The sequence below is a fragment of the Trachemys scripta genome, chromosome 1, assembly GCF_013100865.1.
Source record: "Trachemys scripta elegans isolate TJP31775 chromosome 1, CAS_Tse_1.0, whole genome shotgun sequence".
NCBI lineage: Eukaryota > Metazoa > Chordata > Testudines > Emydidae > Trachemys > Trachemys scripta.
This window is the reverse complement of record NC_048298.1, coordinates 97,483,566-97,504,990: the sequence shown is the minus strand read 5'-3', so window position 1 is coordinate 97,504,990 and position 21,425 is coordinate 97,483,566. Positions and strand designations below refer to the sequence as shown.

Below are 21,425 nucleotides of genomic sequence, written 5' to 3'. Positions count from 1 at the left end.
CATAATACAAATAACATATAATAACAGATAAGTATGCAAATGCCCTTCCATGCTCTTAGGAAATCACTAATATGTGCGTTGATGTTTTTCAGGTGTTGTTAGCAGTAGGAAGGGATGCATGCACAAGAACAATCGGTTTAGACAAAGTCGGAGTGAAGATCAATGAAAGGTAAGGACAAACTTTGCAACTCCTAATTATTGTGTTGCTATGATTTACTATTGCAACATTAGTTATATAAGACATAAAAGATCTAATTTTTGAGACCCTTATTTTTCTTTCCATTTCACTTATATGGCAGTAGAAAACCTCTTAGCAGATAGCTGCCCTTTACTAAATAAACAAAATGGACAAACTTGGCAGTAATGCAAACATAGTCTGTTTTACCTAGGTTCTTATACAGCCCTTGTCATCATGGCATCTCTCACCGCCTTCCAGCAGTGCATTAAGCAGGGTGATTAGCATCTGTCACGTGGTTCATTCTTTCTATCATCCTTTTCCCAGGGGGAGAATTGTGTCTGCACTGTAGTGTTTTAGTAGGGGTTTGTTTGTTAGATTTTTTTTTTGTTTCTTTTTTAATGTACATGCTACTGTGTGTTTAAGTGAGAAAGCAAGGTTGAAGAAATGCACCTTGCCCTTCAAGTGGAAGGTAATGAGGTGTGTGATGGTCCTTAGTTCTTGGGGGAGTTCATTCCACAGTGTGGAACTGGCCCCCTCAAAAAATATCCTTTCTCTTGTACAGACAAGTTTCTCCCTCACTGTAGGGAGCATGTTGTGCCAGAGGAGTGGCATTGTCGGCCATAGTATTCATTCTGAAGCTTTAGTTGATCTTTTAAATAGTCTGGGCCAGGGGTGGGCAAACTTTTTGGCCTGAGGGCCACATCTGGGTGGGGAAATTGTATGCAGGGCCATGAATGTAGGGCTATGGCAGGGGTGTGGGGTGCAGGAGGGGTGCAGGGATGTGGCAGGGGGCTCAGGGCAGAGGGTTGGGGGCTCAGGGCAGGGGATTGGGGTACAGGAGGGGTGCGGCAGGGGGTTGGGGTGTGGCGGGGGCTCAGGGCAGGGGACTGGGGTGTGGGGTGCAGGAGGGGTTCAGGGTGCAGGCTCCGGTCCGGTGCTGCTTACGTCTAGCGCCTCCGGGGTGGCAGCAGCACACAGCCGGGCTAAGGCAGGATTCCTGCTTACCCTGGCCCCGCGCCACTCCCGGAAGTGGCCAGCATGCCTGATGGTGGCTCCTGTGGATGGGATGGGGTGGGGCAGGCGGCTCTGCCGCGCACTGCCCTCGCCTGTGGGTACCACCCCCGAAGCTCCCATTGGCTGCAGTTCCCCATTCTTGGCCAATGGGAGCTGCAGGGGGCGGTTGCTTGGGTCATGGTGCTGTTTGCTTCCGGGAGCGGCACGGGGTCAGGGCAGGCAGGGAGCCTGCCTTAGCCCCACTGAGCCATGGGGCTGTCAGTCCCACGGGCTGGATTGAAACCCCGACGGGCTGGATCTGGCCCGCGAGCCGTAGTTTGCCCTCTCCTGGTCTGGGCTCAGGCTATGGAGTGCCTTGAAGAGAAGGACTGCAACCTAGAACTTGATGCAGTATTCTACGGAAGCCAGTATAGAGAGCAGAAGACAGTTCTGATGTGCTCACAAGTAGCCCAGGTTGCTGAGGAGATGTGCTGAACTGGTTGGAATCTCTCTACACCAATAGTGTCTCCATTTGCTGTTTTCTTGGGAACAACAAAAGACACTTCCCTGATGCCAGGACCTTCCCCAGCCACATTCTAAAGTCCCAGTGTGAGTCATGGAGGGTGCTAGAGCTCTTAAAATAAAAAGTTAAAGAATTTTTATAATGGGAAGTGTGACGTGACCTTAGTATAGAAGTGTATAATGGTCCCACTATAATTCCTGCAGTCAGTACGGTTGGTTGTTACCGTGAGATGAACATCCGTGCAGAATTCCTTATCTACCTTTTCTCCTCCCTGCAGTGCCTACTGCGCTATTTACTTATTAACAACCTGTGAATTATTAATATTTTAATAACTCATTAAATATAACATTTAGAAAAATTCTTGTTAGTTGCCCTTAGATGGGATGGTCTAGAACAGTGGTGGGCAACTTGCAGCCCATAGGCCGCACACGGCCCGTCGGGATAATCCTCTGGCGGACCACCAGACAATTTGTTTACATTTGCACGGTTGCCCGCAGCTCCCAGTGACCGTAGTTTGCCGTTCCTTGGCAATGGGAGCTGTGGGAAGTGGCAGCCAGCACGTCCCTGTGGCCTGCACCACTTCCCACAGCTCCCATTGGCCGGGACTGGCGAACTGCGGCCACTGGGAGTTGCAGGCGGCCATGCAAATGTAAGCAAACTGTCTGGCACCAGTGGATTACCCTGGTGGGCTGCAGGTTGCCCACCACTGGTCTAGAAGCTTGAACTGAATGTCTGGCACTTAAAGTGGAAGACCGAAGGATAGGGCTGCAGTAGCAACTTCTACCATCAGGTTGGATTATCAGCAATAGAGAAGCTCTGCTTCTGCTCCAAAGCTTGTGTGGGAGAATATCTCGTTTTGGGTCCTGGAGATTCTCTGTACCCAACGCAGCTACTGGGGGGTGGGTGCTGAGAAGAGGATCTGGGTCCCACCCTATAACTCTGTAATTCAGAAGCCTGACTGCTGCTTCAAGAGCTCAGGTCCTTATCTGGTGTGTAAATTGGTGTAGCTTCAGTTGGAGAGACGCTGGTTTGCACCAGCTTAGATTCTGGCCCAAGACTGAAAACAGCGTTGTTTGGCTACTTGAGGTGTCTGAGAGAAATTCAGTATGTATCCTTCTCATAGACCTAGAGAGCTTTACTTCTACAGGTTATTAATATTTTACTCCTCCAGTCTCCAATATTGAGTTACTTCATGCCTTGTCTCTTGTAGATCAGGAAAAATTCCTGTCAGTGATGAGGAACAAACTAATGTGCCTTATATTTATGCCATTGGAGATGTGTTGGAGGGCAAGCTGGAGCTCACACCAGTGGCAATCCAAGCAGGTAGATTGTTGGCTCGAAGGCTTTATGCTGGAGAAACCTTAAAGGTAAGCAAGCAATTAGCATGAAGCACTGTCATTGTGCTATATGCAGCATATTGGACTATATATTCATAGCATCTTTTTTAAGAATTAGCTTTGTTTATTCTTCAGCTTCCCTCTTTTGCAAAGATATTACTGCAGACATGTTCTGTTTATAGTGCAGGACAATATTAATACCTTAAGAATGCTATAAAGGTCTGATTTTTATCTAGTATAAGTGGGGTTTTTCTTTCTCTCTGAGAGTGTAATAAGAAAGTGAACTGAGGCCATTTTGACTAAATATTAGTGCTATCCTATAAATGTCAGCAATAGCCAGAGTTTCATTAAACTAACTCTCATTCACAGGCAATTTAGTAAATCTGCTTATTGTCCCTAAATAGCCAATAAAAGGGTTTCAGGATCCTAGGTGATGCTGTTAGTTCTCAGAGCTATTTGAACGAATATCTTTAACTTCCCATCTTTGTGTTTTCATTATAATGCAGAACTCTAAGTCCTTCGGCATTTTAAAATATGTATAGAAGAAAGGTCTGATACGTTAGTGGAGCAACATACTTTCACTTATAGGGTCTGGATCACCACTGCATATTTCCATTTTACATCAGTATAACTCCATTGAAGCCAGTGGAATAACACAGTGCTCAGTCAGGCCTTATAATCTTTATATGAAAAGGGAAAAAATGTGTCCCCAAAGTGCTTTTCCATCTATGTAAGTACTCATATGGCCCCCAATCACTGAATCTGATTACAAGGATTTTATCTTGCAAAGACTTCCATGTTCATATCAGATTCAGTTGTTAACCAGCCGTGGTTTTAGGTTGGCTGGTATTGGTCTGAACCAATAAGCATAGTGCCATTTCCTCAGCCAGGCAAACTTTAATAAATCCATGACTGGAGCCAATTTTTTGATTGCAATATAGGGAATTTATTTTAATTTACACTTTCTGTCAGATTGCTCTATTTTAGTAATTGACATTCTTATGCTGCAAAAGTGAGAATCCCCCTGGTCAATGATTCCAGGAAACTAGTTGTTATTTTAGACAGTGTCCTTGCTTGTACTACTCATTTTCCAAGACTTAAGAAGGGTGATTTGATGGGGCATAAAAAAGTATGTATGAAGGGGGAGGGAGGAGAAAAATAGTCAACAGAATCTTTTTGGTGGTCCCCTACCACAAAGAAAATACATTAAGAAGAGCCCTTAATCAATATAATTGTGAAACAGACAGTTTTCTGTCTGAAAGTGAGAGTCAGGATTTCCACGTGAAAAGGGGCATAGGGAAGAGTCCTGGATCTGTGGCACATCAGGGACAATTTCTGCAATATGACAAAGGAAACTGCATCTTATTTTATTACAGTTCTGCCTATTTCCTTGTTGTGTTTGGCAGTATAATTTAAAAGTTGCATCCTTGTAACTTTATAATCACCAGCAGAGATGCTCTGTTGAGAATACTTACTTCTGCGGGAAGGGATGTTACTTGCTGTACTTGGAAGTCTGCAAAGACAGAGCCTGCTCCTGCTCCCATTGAAGTCAATGGCAAAACTCCTATTGGCTTTAATGGTGCGGCATCAGGCACATAGTGCCCTCTGCAGTTCTAATCATACCCTGCAAGAATTCTCATCATGTTTTTTTCCCCCTTCATCATCTTAGACCACGACAGGTATAAAACAGTCTCATTTTTGGATGCTGCTATACACCATACATGCAGTGTTACCTATTGGAAATTTTATTTTAATGGCTTTTGAGAATCTACCTTTTATCTTCAGTTTGACATGTTAAAGGAGGGCACTGAATTTCCTCTTCCTTCCCAGTCCATGCATGTTAATTTCTGTGTAGTTTAAAAGATTAGTATAATCTTTCTAGTCAGCATCTCTAGAGCCACACCCTTAGGTCTTGTTGCTTTCAAAGTGATACCTTCAGAGTTATGAATTTCCCATCTCTGCTTCCTATGTGCCAAATCTCTCTGAAATGTTAACAATGCACTGATTTATAACTGGAATATTGATGATGCTAAACATGCTGACATAAAAAAAAATATATTAAATCCCACACAGTGCGACTATGTGAATGTTCCAACCACAGTGTTCACTCCACTGGAATACGGAGCCTGTGGATTCTCAGAAGAGACAGCGTTGGAGAAGTTTGGGGAGGAAAATATTGAGGTAAGCTGTTCAGTTCTGCTTTTTCATTAAAAGAAAGATTTTTTTTTTTAAATTAAATTTTAACATCCTACCCTCTATAAGAAAGAGGGAATGTCTACACAGCAAGTAGACACCCACAGCTGGCCCATTCCAGCCGACTCAGGCTCTCAGGGCTTGGGTTGCGGGGCTGTTTCATTGCTGTGTAGACTTCCAGGCTCAGGCTGGAGCCTGGGCTCTAGGACCCTGCAAGGTGGGAGGGTCCCACAGCTCGGGCTCCAGCCTGAACCCCGAAGTCTACACAGCAATGAAACAGCCCCGTGAGCCAGAATCGGTTGGCTCAGGCCAGGCATGGGTTTTTCTTTGCTGTGTAGACCTACTGTTAAGGTCAACAGGATACTAAAAATATTTTTATCGCTTTGGTTAGACCCTAAAACCTGGTGTAAACATTATTCTGCAATTCTGGTAAACCTAGCTGCAGATGTGTTCTCTTGTTGGCTTGTGTGTAAAATACTTGTAAAAATGTAATCTTTGTCTCTAGACATAATAAGGGGATCAATTAGTGGAGGAGCGTTGAAAGGCAGTAAATGTTTTTTAGTGCCAAAGCTGAACTATTGGTGTAAAGTATGGCAATATATTCCTCTGCCATGGTTATTATTCCTGTTAGACTGTTTGGACTTATCTACACAAACACTTAGTTCATGGCAAGCTGGGGTGTAAGTCTACCTCACACTAGCCTGCCACCCACTGTCGGTGTGGACCCTGCTGCTATGCACTACCTATTAGTTCCTTAGTGCACTTTGATCTACCCTGCTTTGAAATGGCATCAGGCTCCGCATGGACACTTAGGGCAGATCTACACTATGGGGTTAAGTGGATCTAAGTTACGCAACTCCAGCTACGTGACTAACGTAGCTGGAGTGGACGTACCTTAGGTTGAATTATTGGGGTGTCTACACTGTACTGGGTCAATGGGAGAAACTCTCTCGTCGACTTACCTTACGCTTCTCATTCCGATGGAGTACCGGAGTCGACGGGAGCGTGATCTGCGGTTGATTTAGTGGGTCTTCACTAGCCCTTGCTAAATCAACCCCCGGTGGATTGATTGCCGCAATGTTGATCCACAGTAAGTGTAGACATACCCTTAGTGTAGAAGGCTGTTCAGAGGTGGATTTATACCCCAGCTTGCTACAAGCTAGATGGTTGTATAGACAAGCCTTAGGGCCCTGATTGTACAAACACACACACATTTAATTTTACTCAGGGGAGTAGTTCCACCAAGATTGCTCGTGGGAGTAAAATTGAACATGTAAGAATTTGTAGGATTGGGCCCTAAAACAGTAAAATATTCTACAAACCACAGAGTAGAAAAAAAATCTTTGCAAGAATTTGGCAGTGAACGGTGCCTTCTCATTGATATTGCTTTGGGAGCAAGGCCTGGGTGAATGATTATGTAAAGACTGGTTCATAAATTAGCAAACTTTTACTAGAGTAAAGCTAAGAAGATTTTTTTTTTTTTTAAGAGGGCTGTGTGGAAAAAGAATTATATGATTTGACGCACAATGCCCCCCCCCCCCTTTTTTTTACGGGGTCTTACTTCTGGCCACTGGAAGATGGCTGAAATTTTCATTTGCACACACACCTTCAGTTTATGTTCACAAAACCCAGTCTGTGCAAGCCCCCAAACTGGATGTGGAATCTTGGACCCTAAACTGTGAAAAATGCACTTGCAGTTTTAGAAGACTTTTTTTTTTTTTTTTAAATTTGCTCGAAGGAGGCAAAAAGAATTTCAATGTCATTTGTAACCTGGATGAATTCGTATTTGGATAATTACAATTTCCTTAGCACTTAGTTGCACCTGTAGTCTCCTTTGTCCTCTAAACATTTTTTAGTTGTGGTCTTGAGCTGCCTTTCACCCCTGAAATGGCTAAATTTCAGTGTTGGTTAACATCTTTCTATATATGTAGTTTATAAAGTGCCTTAGAACCTTACTTATGTGAAATGCATTAAACCCAGGGCTAGCTCCAGGCACCAGCGGAGGAAGCACGTGCCTGGATTGGCACATGCTAAGGGGCAGCATTCCGTCCATTCTTGGGGCGGCACAGTCCAGACGTTTTTTTTTTTTTTTTTGCTTCGGCAGTCCCAGCGGCTTTTTTTTTTTTTTTTTTTGCTTGGGGTGGCAAAAATGGTAGATCCGGCCCTGATTAAACCAGCTCTCTCCTGATTTGTTGAGGGGCATATGTTCGGTTTTTCTCAGTAAGCCGCAGTTAATTAAACACTCTTCTCATCTGATAATTCATTTACAGTTAGCTGATGGTAGAGCTGCACTGCTCCACAGAGAACTCCAGGAGGGATTGTGTTTTGCTCATTTTTAAGAACTAGAAGGGTGAGAATTTAAAAAGTGCCCCTTGTCAGCCTAACTCTGCTCCCATTGAAGTTAGCAGTAAAACTCCCCATTGACTTCAGTGGGTGCAGAGTTAGTCCAATGCTGAGTACTTTTCATAAGCCTACTCTAGCACCATAAGCTTATAAAACTTGTTTAAAGTCTTTATTGTATTTCTAGGTTTACCATAGTTATTTCTGGCCACTGGAGTGGACTGTCCCATCTAGAGACAACAACAAATGCTATGCAAAGATAATCTGCAATATTCAAGATAATGTAAGTGCATTTTTTTCCTCCTGGGGAAACAGGAACCAGCTAGTCGTTTTAGGGGCCACAGTGAAAGGGATAAGTAGTTGTTTTTCCCATTTGTTAAAAAATAAATATCCTTCAGTTTGTCACTAATCTACCTTTTGAATATTTTAAAACATTTCTAATAATATGTACCAAATATTTATGTTTTATAGAAAAATGGCCCTTTAACAGAGTGTATGGCTGACATTTGTACATAGTAGTTTTCCATAAGGATTAAAAAATATTGGTAGCTATCACTAGAAATGTTCATTATATTTCAAAAGTAGGTAAATAAACTATTAGTAATGCTAGGTAGCTCTTACACTTTTAAAAAGTCTTCCTGTTCTTCCTTTAGGAGATGTATCTCCCTTAAATCAAGGTCAGCCAGAATCCATCAAATTTCATCTCCTTACAAATCCATGGGTTAGTTTTGATCTCTTGGGATGACTATAACAGGATTTCTCTGTCTTGCCCTCACAAATCTTATTTTAAATGATAATGCTAAGATTAACCTGACATAGCAGGGATAAAACTACCACCCTTCGCTACTACAGACATCTACAGAATCTGTTAAACCATTAAGTAGATTATAAACCATTTAGAAGAATCAGCATTCCCAGCTATAAGTGAGCAAGATCTGTTTAATAAGAGCTGAGTTGGACTTTAATTATTAACAAGTCTCTCCCTCGTCTTTAACTTTTTCTACTGTGACAGTATCTTTGTTACTAGATATTGGCATCTAGCAACCAATGTTAGCAAACATCTATAAATCTGTTTTATCTAGCTACTCCTATCCATGTTGTCTAATGTACTTATGGTAATTCTAAGGATCCTACCACACACTGATGATGTCTAAATAACTATCTCATTTCTAAAGTGCCCATCACCATACTATTTAGGCTCCACTTTTTGGAGATCGCCTTTACACCCATGTGGATCCTGTGGTAGAACTGGGGCTATAGGGCCTGATCCAAAGTCCATTGAAGTAAATGGAAAGACTCCCATTAACTTCAGTGGACTTTGAATCAGGGCCTTAATTTGTTCCCATTTTATTGTCCTGAAAATTGTAAATGAGTTTAAATATCTATAGGGTTAGAGGTTATCCAGGATGAAAATTCAATGCATTAAATATTTAAGTTTCTACCTGAAACTCTTATTAATACAATGTCATAAAAAAAAGACAATTGAAAATAGATATACTTTAGGTTTTACCTATTATCTTATCCTGGAAATAGCCCAGGGGTAACTAGCCCATAGGTGCTCACTAATGAGGAAAAATAATCTAAAACTCAAATCACAAACTGTAGTTAGCAGAAGCAGATAGCCTTTGATATCCAACAGGATTGCTATAGCATGAAAACAAAGAGACAGAACTTTAGCTAGCATAAATCACATAACTCCATCAAAGTCAATGGAGCTATGGCAGTTTACACCAGCTCAGGATGTAAAATATTTTATAAATCAGATTTGTTGTTCTCTCAGTAGTACGGAAAGGAGCTATACTAAAATGTTTCCAGATATTTTTCATTTGGACACTAGCGTATGCCGGAGAAGCGGAGTATGCAGTGATAGTTGTTTTCTTGTGAATATCTGCCGTGTCTGTTTCAGCAGTCACCAGAGATGTTAACTATTGCTCGTAGTTAAGGCTAAGATTTTGGCACGGGTATTTTTATTAAAAGTCACGGACAGGGCATGGGCAATAAACAATAAAATCACAGAAATGTACACGGGGCTGGCATTAGGGGGTAACAAGCAGGGCAATTGCCCCGGACCCCCACGCCACAGGGGGCCCCATGAAGCTAAGAGGTGGAAGAGCTTGGGCTTTGGGCCCGGGTGGCGGGGCTCAGGCTTCAGTCTCCTTGTAACCTGACATCACATCCATGAGCCAGTGTTTTGATTTATGACCTTTTGCACAGAATATGTATTACTTGTCAGTGAACATATTTGCCCAGCAGTAATCATTCAATTACATCAATCCAGTTAGAAAAACTAAATAGAATCATATATAAGCGTTTCTTGTGTTACACTTAATGCTACTTAACTGCTAAACTGGGAGTTTGTAAAATTTAATTTTTATTGAGATGATTCAGAACAAACACACAGTAAATGACCAACCAACACTGGCCCTGGTATTGCAATATGCTTGATATACACATATGCTTATCTTCACTTAGGTGAGTAGCCCATTGAAGTCAGTGGAACAACTTATCTGAGTAAAAGTTAAATACACTGTCTTTGGTAATAAGAAAATCTTCAAGACTATCTGAAGAGAATAAATGTACAAGGCTACTTGAATTGATTTTCTTTATTTAGGATCGAGTTATCGGTTTCCATGTGCTTGGTCCAAATGCTGGAGAAGTTACCCAGGGTTTTTCAGCAGCCATCAAATGTGGACTGACAAAAGCGCAGTTGGACAACACAATAGGAATTCATCCAGTTTGTGCAGAGGTATGTATGTGATATCTCTAAACCGAAAATACATAAGGCTAGATTTTCATATGCAGTCCAGCCCCTTTGCACTGCAGTGCCAGATGATTTGATCCTAAAGCTAGTACACGCAGCCCCAGGGGGAATCCCCCAGATTATGGCATTTTGCTTCAGCCAGCACAAGGGGATCTTCTGATCGAGGAGAGCAGGCATTCCCCTTCCTTCCTGCTGCCAGCACATGAGGGGAAAGAGTGATGATGTAAGAGCTCCCATACCTGCTGTACTCCACCAGAAGATCCCTCTTTCTGATCTTCAACCTTGTGGACATTTACAGCCATCATAAATCAAAGCATCCCTAAGATGCTCTAACTCAGAGCACAGGGACCAGTCTAATATAGAGTGTCAGCAGGATCAGGGATAGTTCAAGAGTGAACTTTAAGCCTGCCCAAAGCTACTTCCACCCTTACACTGCCCAGCTTGCACTGTGCACATTTTGTCTCACAGCCTTTTATTTTGGGGTCTCAGGGGAAGATGTTGGAAATCTTTGAATAATGAGTTTATAAAAATGAATTTTGGTTTCTACACAAAGTTTTGATTTGAATTTTGGATGACCAGGAGTTTCAGATATTGAAGCTTTGACTGTTTATAAGACTCAGAGTTGTTGGGTTTTTTTACATATGTTTAATTCTTTAACTATTTAATGTCAATGGTCTGCCATGATGTAGTGTCTCCTCTGTCTGAGAGTAGAGAATTCTCCTCACACTCTGACTCTCAGAAATCTGTGTATGAAGGCTTCAAATATTTATTTCTGCTAATTGGTTATCAAGGCTAACATTTCAGGTTGATCTAAGTACTTAAAATAGGCTTATAAACTGGTATTCTAGAGAAAGATCAGTTACTTAATGATTTTTCTCTTAAATTCTGCCACTCCAGAGATTTTTTCTTTACTCAGTTCATGTGTCTGACTCCAAGTAAAGAAGCACGAAAAGGAGCAAAATCATTTGCTGGTGTAAATCAGTTACGTTCCATTGGAGAGTGCCTATTTACACCAGCTGAGGATTTCCTCTAAGGCTAGACATACAGTGCAATTAAAAACATGTGCCCGACCTATGCCAGCTGACTTGGGCTTGCAGGGCTCGGACTAAGGAGCTGTTTAATTGCGGTGTAGACGTTTGGGCCCGGGCTGCAGCCTGCGCTCTAGAACCTGAGAACGTGGGTTGCAACCTGGGCTCTAGAACCTGAAAGCCCAGGCTGCAGCCTGATCCTGAACATCTATGCACAGGCAGCTGTAGGTGTCTAATTGCAGTGTAGACATATCCTAAGCCATTTTAACTCTTGAATCTGTCAGTGGGTCTTGGGCTGAATCTGTGTCCTTATGTACATATTTTAGCTACAAGCTGTAATACTCTAGAATACCAGAGATCTGCAAAAGTAGCCACATCTACTTGTCTGTGCTACTTGTTTGTGTGTTTGCAGCATAATACAAGGTAGGCAAGATGACAGCCTTTGTGAATGTAACAGATTGGCAGATAGCAGAGTCATTTCAGAGCATCCACAGCAAAGGTTTTATCTTTCTCTGTAACATCATGTTATAATGGGGTTCTTATAAACCCTCAAAGAAAGGAAAACAAGCTCTCATTTTATCAGAGGCCTTTTCCTGGTAGATGGCTGAGTGGGAGTCTTCACACCTGTGAATTCAAATGGCGTATTAGCATATGCAGTGTGAAGATAGAATGATAATCATAATTTATTTTGGACATCTGAGCTGCTAAAATTGAAAATGAATAGTATGATTAGACATAATGTGGTGTGGTAATTTCAGCTAATCATGTTTATTTGGGGAGGAGTGGGGGAGAGAATCGTTTTGAGGAGGAACATGCAAATTAAAAGCTCCAGGGGGTTGTGGTGATTTTGTAGTGCCAGCATTCAAAAGGTTTTTGCTCCTCTTACTTAATCTCATCTCTTATTCAGCCAATAAAAGTAAAAAAATTCTTGGCATTTTGTGGGTACTGACTGCATTGGGACAAACAGAACGATGAATGACCTCCGCATGCTTTCTATGTTATACATTTATAAACATGCTAAAGGAAAGGAAATTACTATCACTTTCCTGCACAGATGTAGCACATCTTTATTTCAGACCAGATACTGCCACCCTCAGTGACATCCAGTAGTATCTCATTTCACAAGCAGTCTTCTGACAAGTACAGTGTTACTCAGCATGAGTAAGGGCAGAGGCAGATTTACAGTGAAACACAGGGTGCCCTGGCACGGGGGCCCCCAACGACGGGAGGGGAAGGGGGGCCAGGGCCGGGCAACTGCGGGGTCAGAAGCTTGGTCCTGCAGGCTCCGCCTCCACCGACACCCAAGCTTCCCCCTCCCCTGCCTCCTCCCCCGAGCGTGCTGCCTTCCCGCTCCTTCCCACCCAGCGCTTCCCCTGCCTCCTAACAGCTATTTGCCGGCGCTCAGGTCATTCTGGGAGGGAGGGGGAGGAGCGGGGCTGCAGCACGCTCGGGAGAAGAGGCGGGGGCAGGGCCTTGGGGTTAGGGGGTGGAAATGGGGCAGGGCGGAACAAAGGCGGGGGCCCCCGCATTCCCCCTACACATACCCCTCCCCCCCCGCCATGAGCTGCTCAGGGCAGGAGGCTGGGGTGGAGCACGGGGCTAGGAGTACCCCCACAACCCCAGCCCACACCCCCAACCCCTTTCCTGACTCCTGCACACCCCTCACACACCCCAAGCTCTCCCTGACTCCTGCACCCCCATGCCCTGACTCCTGCACCCCCCCATGCTTTCCCCCCCCGCATCCTGAGCACCAAACAGGAGCTCCTGCACCCCCCCCACATTCCCACCTGCACCCCTCGCACCAAATGGGAGCTGCCCCAGGTAAGCGCTCCACACCCGTGCCCCAGCCCTGAGCCCCCTCCCGCACCCTAACTCCTGGCCAGACCCTGCACCCCAGCCTGCTCCTGAACCCTAACTCCCCCCCAGACCCTGCACCCCAGCCCTGACTCCTGCACCCCCTCATACACCCAGCCACCTACCCTCCCTGACTCCTGCACCCCCTCACACACTTCCAGCCCTGACTCTTGCACCGTTCTCACACACTCCCTGCCTTCCCTGACTCCTGCACACCCCCCCACACCTGCACCCCTCGCACCAAACAGGAGCTGCCCCAGGTAAGTGCTCCACACGCTAACCCCGTGTCCCAGCCCTAAGTCCCCTCCCGCACCCTAACTCCTGGCCAGACCCTGCACCCCAACCCCCAGTCTGCTCCTGCACTCTTAACTTCCTCCCAGACCCTGCAGCCCCAGCCCGGAGCCCCCTCCCGCATCATAACTTCTGGCCAGACCCCGCACCCCAACGCTTTTTTACATTTTTTTTATAAAGCACTCTTATCCAAAGGGCTTTACAATAGTTAGCTAACGGTACAAACAATATTTGGAAAGATCATTAAGGGGTCTGCCAAGACCCTCAGGATTTTCAAGTGGTCTGTGGAAAAATAGGTTACACTATAAAAACAATCAAGGTACCTCACTTTATTTTCATTTACTTCCTATTACTTATAGGAGGAGGATGAAGAAAAAAAGGATGAAAAACAGGGATGGATGGGGGGAAGATAAGAGAGAATGTTTCTTGGCTGGGTCCCAAGGAGGGCCCCCAAAAATGATGCTGAGCACAGGGCCCACTAACTTAGGGTTACCATATTTAAAAAATAAAAAAAGAGGACACTCCACGGGCCCCTGGCCCCGCCCCTTTCCTACCCCCGGCCCCGCCCCAACTCCGCCCCTTCCCCGCCCCAACTCCGCCCATTCCCTGCCCATTCCCCAAGTCCCCGCCCTAACTCCCCCTCCTCCCTCCCAGCCATGCGAAAAGGGCTGCCCGAGTGCTACCGGCTTCATGGTTTGCTGGGCAGCCTCCAGACCCTGCGCCCCCGGCCGGCGCTTCCCCAGCACAGCTGGAGCCCGGGAGGGGAAGCGCCCAGCCGGGGGCGCAGTGTCTGGAGGCTGCCCGGCAAACCGTGGAGCCGGTAGCGCTTGGGCTTCGGGTAGCCCCTATGTCTCCGGACCCTGCGCCCCCAGCCGGGCACTTCCCCTCCCGGACTCCGGCTGCTCTGCTCCTCCCCTGACTCTTCGGCTCTGTTTAAGAGCCAAGCTGCCCGAGCGCTCCGGCTTCAGCAGCCCCCGTGCCTCCGGACCCCAGCCGCCGGCCGGGCACTTCTCCTTCCTGGCTCCAGCTGCTCTGCTCCTCCCCTGACTCAGACTTCGGCTCTGTTTAAGAGCCAAGTTGCCCGAGCCAGCGCTACCGGCTTCGGGCAGCCCCCGTGCTGCCGGACCCCAGCTGCCGGAGCAGCGCAGCTGGAGCCCGGGAAGGGAAGTGCCCGGCCGGCGGCTGGGGTCCGGAGGCACTGGGGCTGCCCGAAGCCGGTAGCGCTGGCTCGGGCAGCTTGGCTCTTAAACAGAGCCGAAGTCTGAGTCGGGAGGAGCAGAGCAGCCGCGGGAGAGGAAGTTCCCGTCCGGTATTTTTCCCGGACATGTTCGGCTTTTTGGCAATTCCCCCCAGACGGGGGTTTGATTGCCAAAAAGCCGGACATGTCCGGGAAAAACCAGACGCATGGTAACCCTAACTAACTCTAAATCCGCCACTGATTAAGGGTAGAAGGATTGGGCTCTAATTTACTTTGCTTTTATAAATTAGAGCCAGATTTTGATTCTCTTACTCACTCTACAAAACAGGCTCTTGAAATCAATGAGACTGTTTGCAGAGACAAGTGCTACTCAGCGTGAGTATAGGTGGCAGAACCTGGGCTGGAATGAGACCTGGTTTTAAGAAAGACTGAATTGTAGTGATTACAAATGTTGGTATTTACAATTCAGGCAAATCTTCCTTTAGAAACTGGCATGACTCAGCTAGTTCACTAATGAGCGCTTTCCATTTATTGGATCTATAGCCTTGTCTTCCCTTGAACAGCTAACAAGCTCTCAATCGAAAAATCATGTTTCCAGTAACTCTCAGATAGATCCCAGCTGGTTTGCTTTAGTCAAGAAGCTATGCAGAGACCGCACAGCAGCTAAAGCTAGCCAGTACACATAGAAGTTGGGGTCAAGACCAAGAAGGAAAAACAGATAAAGCTAGCACATTTTAATCTTTATTTTCATTTCAAAGTGACTTCAACAATGCAGTGCAATCAAAGTCCACTTGAAATGAAAATGAAGATTAAGATGCACATATTTTGCATTGGAGAATTAGAAGCCCTATTTCAAACCCAGTCCCTTAGCTTAAATATATCCTCTTTCTTTTCACTATAAATTAAGGTAGTTTCTTGCATGTATCTGAATTCCTTATTGGCATGGAGTGTTTTATTTGCTTACAGAGGGAGGAGGTTGTGTATCATTTATTGATGCTATTCCCCAAAGAGCTGTTAGCAGTCTGTGTACAGCAAGGCTTCAACTTACTGAACTTTAAGGCTTTCAGATCTCTATTAACTGCAGACATTTCAATCTTATTTGCATGAGAGAAATGTGCAGATACTCTGTTCTGTTCTCAGTTTATTCTTCCTCAGAGATGACTTTGATGCCAGCTAATTACTGTAGCTTTGAACCATTTAGATAGAAGTGGTTTTGATTTCCTGTAATCCTTCCTGTATTATGTGTGTGCAAAACAACACCATCAGTTGTGTAGTAAACCTTAACTACTAACTGAGGTAATTTGTTGGATTTCATGCAACTTATTTTTCTTCTAGAATTTCAGTACTTTTTCATTTTTACAAAAACTACTCTTGAATATCTTTATTTTTAATGTAAGTGTCAGGAAAGCACCGAGAGTCCTCACTTTGTAGACTAGATCTACAAAGGTTTCTTGGCTATTGTCTGGGGGGAAAAAAAGAAAACCTTTATAAAGTGCACTGAGAATATTTTTCCTTCAGCATCATGTTAGAGCAGTTTGAATCCAAGAGAACTACATTGGAAGAGTTGTGCTCATGGATTTTTCATTTTTTTGGGAACCGTTTGAGCTCCTTCAGTCAAAGATATAGTTTAAAAGAGCCTGGTCCTGAAATGCGTGGGGTACCTCCATTAAAGTCAATTATTATTATTTTATTTGTATTACAGTAGCATGTAGGGGGCCCAATGTGCTAGGCATTGTATAAACCCTTAGTAAGAGAGAGTCTATGCCCCACAGATCTTATAGTCTTATAGATAAGACAGACAAGAAGTGTGAGAAAGGGACACACACAAGCAGAAGATTGTAAACTGAGGCATGGATAGGTTAAGTGACTTGCCCAAGGTCACAGGGGAAAAATGTGTCAGAGTAGGGAATGGAACACAGGTTTCCTGGAATCCTTGTCCAGTGCCAAGATCATTCTTGGACCTCAACAGGCAAGTTGCTGGGGTAGAATTTCCTCCTTGCAGGTACTATGTTGGGCCATGATAGGTGTCCCTATACTGGCCCTTCCCCAGACAAACCTTTGTGCCATGGGCAGTAGACGTTGGGGCCTTAGTGTATATTCCTACGGCCATTCTGGCTTGTACCGCAAATGATAGGAACCTCAAGGTATGCTGCCCTAATTTAAAGCAGCCTCCAGGGCTGTTCTAAATTATGCTGGTTGTCATTTTAGCCCCAGAACCGGACAGACACAAAATAAGCTTAAAACCATCTTTCTCTTCCCCTTGCCCAGTGCTTCTGGAGACATAGAACAGAATCCCAGTGTATGTGTTGGAATGGTAGCCACATCTGCTCCACACTTCCTAAAGCAGGAGTTCCAATCACCGGATCCTGGTCCGCACAAGTGCTGTAAATCCTAATCCAAAATATCTAGAGCTGGAATTGGTTCCAGAATTCTATATGATTAACATGATATTTTAATTTACCATATTAAGATAAAAGTGGTAGAAAGCCACGTGACTTTCCCTCAATCGTTTCTTCTTGACCACAAAAATAAAAACCCTAAGAAAAGTGGTGAAGACAAGGGGTGTGTGTATTGTGTAGCAATGAGGATGTTAAAAGTGTCTTTGCCATTACAATATACTACTTAGAATAAGAAATGCTGTGGTTATAACACTATTCCTTACATATCTGAGTGCCATCCTCCTTGGGATTCATTTCAATGTACTGAAAATATTCTTGCTTCCTTCCTCTTAGATATTCACCACGCTGTCAGTGACTAAGCGTTCTGGTGGAAATATCCTTCAGTCTGGCTGCTGAGGTTAATCACCCCCATTGTTGTTGCGTTTGCCAGAGACTGACTTTCATCACCACGGCTGACTTGTGCAAGGCAGAAGAAGACATTTCCAAACAAGCTGTCCTCATCATCCTCGGCAGCAGTGGGCACCCCCTTGACCAAAGCATTCACTTAACTGAATGGGAAAAGCACATTGGGATTTGTTAGTCACTCGTGATGATTGGATGGCAATCGACAAAACAGTGGGAGTATTTAACATCAAGCTGCTGCATGGCAAGGCATCTACAGGATGCTTCCATGATGTCGCAGCCTAAACCCAGTATTTTCTGGTAGGCAGCGATGGAAGAACTGCTGGCACAGTTTGAGAATAACCCTTTTCTCCTAAATGAAGAGCTTCCTAACTTAAATGTGTAACCACAAGTATTGATAGTTCTATGGTATCTCCATGTACTGCATTATAAAACAGTATGATGGTGACTCTTCCTCAGTGAGCCTGCATATCATCAGATCACAGTAATGCAGCAGGTAAAGTATGAGTATAGAGGGGTGATCTTATCTCATGTTTCATTCTGAGTCGCAAAATAGCCTGTCACGTACTTTTAGCCATAATTAGCAATATCCAGCATAGCAAGTCTTTTTTGGCTTCCAAAAATCCTAAAACCAAAATTAATCCCTCATAGTTTCTTATTCTAGAGATGAATACTTGTTACCACGGTTGCCCCTTGTACTAGCCTCTGAGAAAGGAAAATGTTTATCTTGAATAGGCCTTGTCTACATGGGAAAGCTTTTTTTGTGCGTGGTGGTGGGGAGATCTTTAGTTTTTTGGCATAAACTGCCTTCCATCCAGACTGAAATGATCTTTTGGGGCATTATCTTGCATCTTATCCTTCTGTAATTAACCCACTTTGGAAGTGACATAATTCTGTTTTGGAATGTGTTATACCGCTGTAAGATTGGTGTGAACATATCCCCATTTTGAAATAGCTATATCGCATCAGGTAGTCCTCTCACTGCTATCAGACACTGCATTACTTCATATCTGGATTGGCTTGTCCGGTTACGTGTGCACTCTCCACTAGAGCTGGGACCAAAACTTCTTTTTTGTCCAAAAAATGCATTTTGCTAATTCATGTTGAATTTGCTGAATTGTTTTGGTCGGGAGCAAAAAAAATTCTAAAATAATCAAAACACTTTGTTTCAACATTTTCTGAATGAGATGTTTCCATTTTTTTTATTCAAAATTATTTTGCATTTTGAATTTTACCTCAAAATTATTTTAAAATGTTGGGGAAAAAAAACCCAGACCACATCCTCAAACAAAACGTTTAATTCAACCTAAAACAATTTCCCTCCTGACTTTACGGTTCAGCCACCAAACTAAAAAATCACTTATTTGCACAGCCCTATCCTCCACCGTATCCGGTATTTAAAGTCTATGTGCTTGGTGAGGGAATGGAGGGGTGACATGGTGGTCTAAGAGATTGCGGACCTGGGGGGAAAAAAGAAAAAGTTTTAAAAACCAAGCTAGGTTGCTGAGGGGCACACCCAAGCACCGTTTTACCAAAGCTGCTGCTCCCAGATTATGATGGACCGCTGCCCCACACACACTTTTTTCAGACCAATTTAAGCGCCAACTGCATCTTGATTGGACATCCCTATCTCTGTTTAAATAATGGCAGACACACAAGTGCACCTGTGTATCTCCAGTTCGAGGCAAGTTCACAGACCCTGAGTCCATTGCACCCTCATGTGGTTGCATCAGGAAATTGAGGAATCCCTGGTCTTCCAGGGAGAAGAGTACATTCAATCTCATCTTTTCAGGAGTCACTAGAATGCCAAGATTTACCAGCAGCTAGCAGAGCAAATGCAGGAGAAAGGGGTATTCCCAGGACAGGGGCCAGTGTGGCACCAAAACCAAGGAGCAGTGGTAGAATTACAAAAACAAAGATCTCAGTTAATGCTCCCAGCACATGTGCATGCTATGAGGAGCTGGAGTGAAGTAACTGCCTAGTTTTAGCCTCTTGCTCTAGCAGCATCCGTGTGCTGTCACAAAGGTGGTGATCTTCCATCTCCTCCAACATCACCTGCCTAAGCAGTTAACATATATGGAGCACCCTGTTTGTATTAATGATGGTCAGGATTGCTGTACTCAGCAGTGCTTCATCCATGCTGCCTGACAGCAGTTTGAAAACTCGTTTGAAACTGAAACAGTTTGAAAATGGTGTTGACTAGTGGAAAACCAGCCAATTATGGGTTACAGTGGAAGGAATCAAGGGAGTTTGACCCCATGTTCCAGTAGATTCCAGTTGATATCCCACAATCCAAAACAATAAACAACCTACAGTATATTGAGCACTGTACCCTGGGACACCTGCCCAGACAGCTTGTGTGCTTATTTCAAAAAACACAGTACTGCGTGGGCATTGTGATTCACAAAGGAAATTGCTTAAGCCATTTTAGACAAAGCAGTGTGAATGCACTCTTTCAAGTTAACTATATTTGTATAGTTGAGTAAATAAAAAGAAAAAACAAACCCTGTCAATCTTTCCTGTGTAGACAACACCTAAAACTGTCCTAATTTCCATATGTGCATTGTTTATATCCGATTAAGAAAATTATATTTTTAAAACAGACTATTTAAGTGGTGCACTAGCCTTGCGCTGGCTTCTGCACAGGGTGAATATCACCATTTTCTATTGAGAAGCTTCTAATAGTGCTGTAAATTATTTTTATAAACTCATATACTTAACTGAAAGATTTTTTTATGCTTTATACCATATAAAACAATGTTTATTTTTTTCTGGCCAGTTTATTGCAGCAAATAGAATGTTTGCGTGAAGTGCTACTCCTTTTGATGCACTCCCGAGTGAAGAAACGATAGCTTAGCAAGACATACATTTTTAAGACCAGAAAAGGCCACTTTGATCATAAACCTTTGCGTCATTTATTTCAGTCTTTTGATTTTTGAGTAGTATGTTAGATATTTTCAGAAAAATGTAGGGCTTTTTCCCCAGTGCATATCAAACAAATAAGGACAAGTTTTTAAAATGTAAGGAATGGAAAATTAAGGGCCTACTTTTCACTAACATTAGGAGCATTTGTGTTCCTAATGCTCTAGATGTCACATATTTAAGACTTCAGAAAATACAGTAAGTAGAGTTTCACACTAGGTAGGCCCTCGAACTCAAACATTTAAGCACACGGGGAACTACTTATATGCGTCATCTCCCTGAAGACAGACATTTAAGTATATGAATAAGTTCCATGTGTACTCAAGCATTTGCAGAACTGGACTATAGATTATAAATCCTTCTTTACTAATTAATGTGCTAAATAATGATTTTTGGTGTATATTTTCAAAGCTGCTGATTTTTATATTTTAAACAAGATAACTGAACTGTGAAAACATTAGTACTTTCTCCAGATTTTTCTCTCCAATATTATTTTTACTGTGGGTCTATGCATGGTCAAAGAGGCATATAATTTACGAAGACATCATATAAGGCTACGTTAAAGGCCAAAACAAAGTCCTTTGAATTCATATCAAATTAAATGTACATTTTATTATGAAATCTTTGGAAATATACTAGAAAATGTAATAAATTAAACTATTTATATTCCACTCATGTCCTGCTCTTTATTTTATCAGTCATTAACATTTTTGGATCTCCTACATGAATACAAGCCAAATTCCTCCAAAGGTATTTCATGTCAAAAATGTAGAGAATCAGCGTTTTGTAAAGTTTCAGTGCTTAATTGGCAGGCTTTATCTAATGAGATTAAATTTTTTACTGTTTAATTCTCTTCCATTTATCTTTTCCCAGCCTGGGGTGACCTGTTAGATGATTGTACATGTCTGTGGTATTCAGAGAGATTTGCCGATGGAGATGCCTCCCTCTTTCAGATGAAAACACTACAGTTTTCTTCTGTAATCTGAAGAAATTTCTTGGGCTTAAT

General features: G+C 43.5%; 1 protein-coding gene across 1 annotated transcript in view; it reads left to right on the top strand.

Moving 5' to 3' along the window:
- Nucleotides 1-21,090, top strand: part of TXNRD1 (thioredoxin reductase 1) — a 58,714-nt gene extending 37,624 nt beyond the window's left edge. Inside the window, exons 12-17 of the mRNA XM_034778461.1 lie at nucleotides 93-169; nucleotides 2,905-3,061; nucleotides 5,105-5,212; nucleotides 7,752-7,847; nucleotides 10,176-10,310; nucleotides 17,429-21,090. Of these exons, the coding sequence (XP_034634352.1) occupies nucleotides 93-169; nucleotides 2,905-3,061; nucleotides 5,105-5,212; nucleotides 7,752-7,847; nucleotides 10,176-10,310; nucleotides 17,429-17,491 (636 nt within the window). The 3' untranslated portion in view covers nucleotides 17,492-21,090. The remainder of the gene's footprint in view (nucleotides 1-92; nucleotides 170-2,904; nucleotides 3,062-5,104; nucleotides 5,213-7,751; nucleotides 7,848-10,175; nucleotides 10,311-17,428) is intronic.
- The last annotated feature ends 335 nt before the right edge of the window (nucleotides 21,091-21,425 follow it).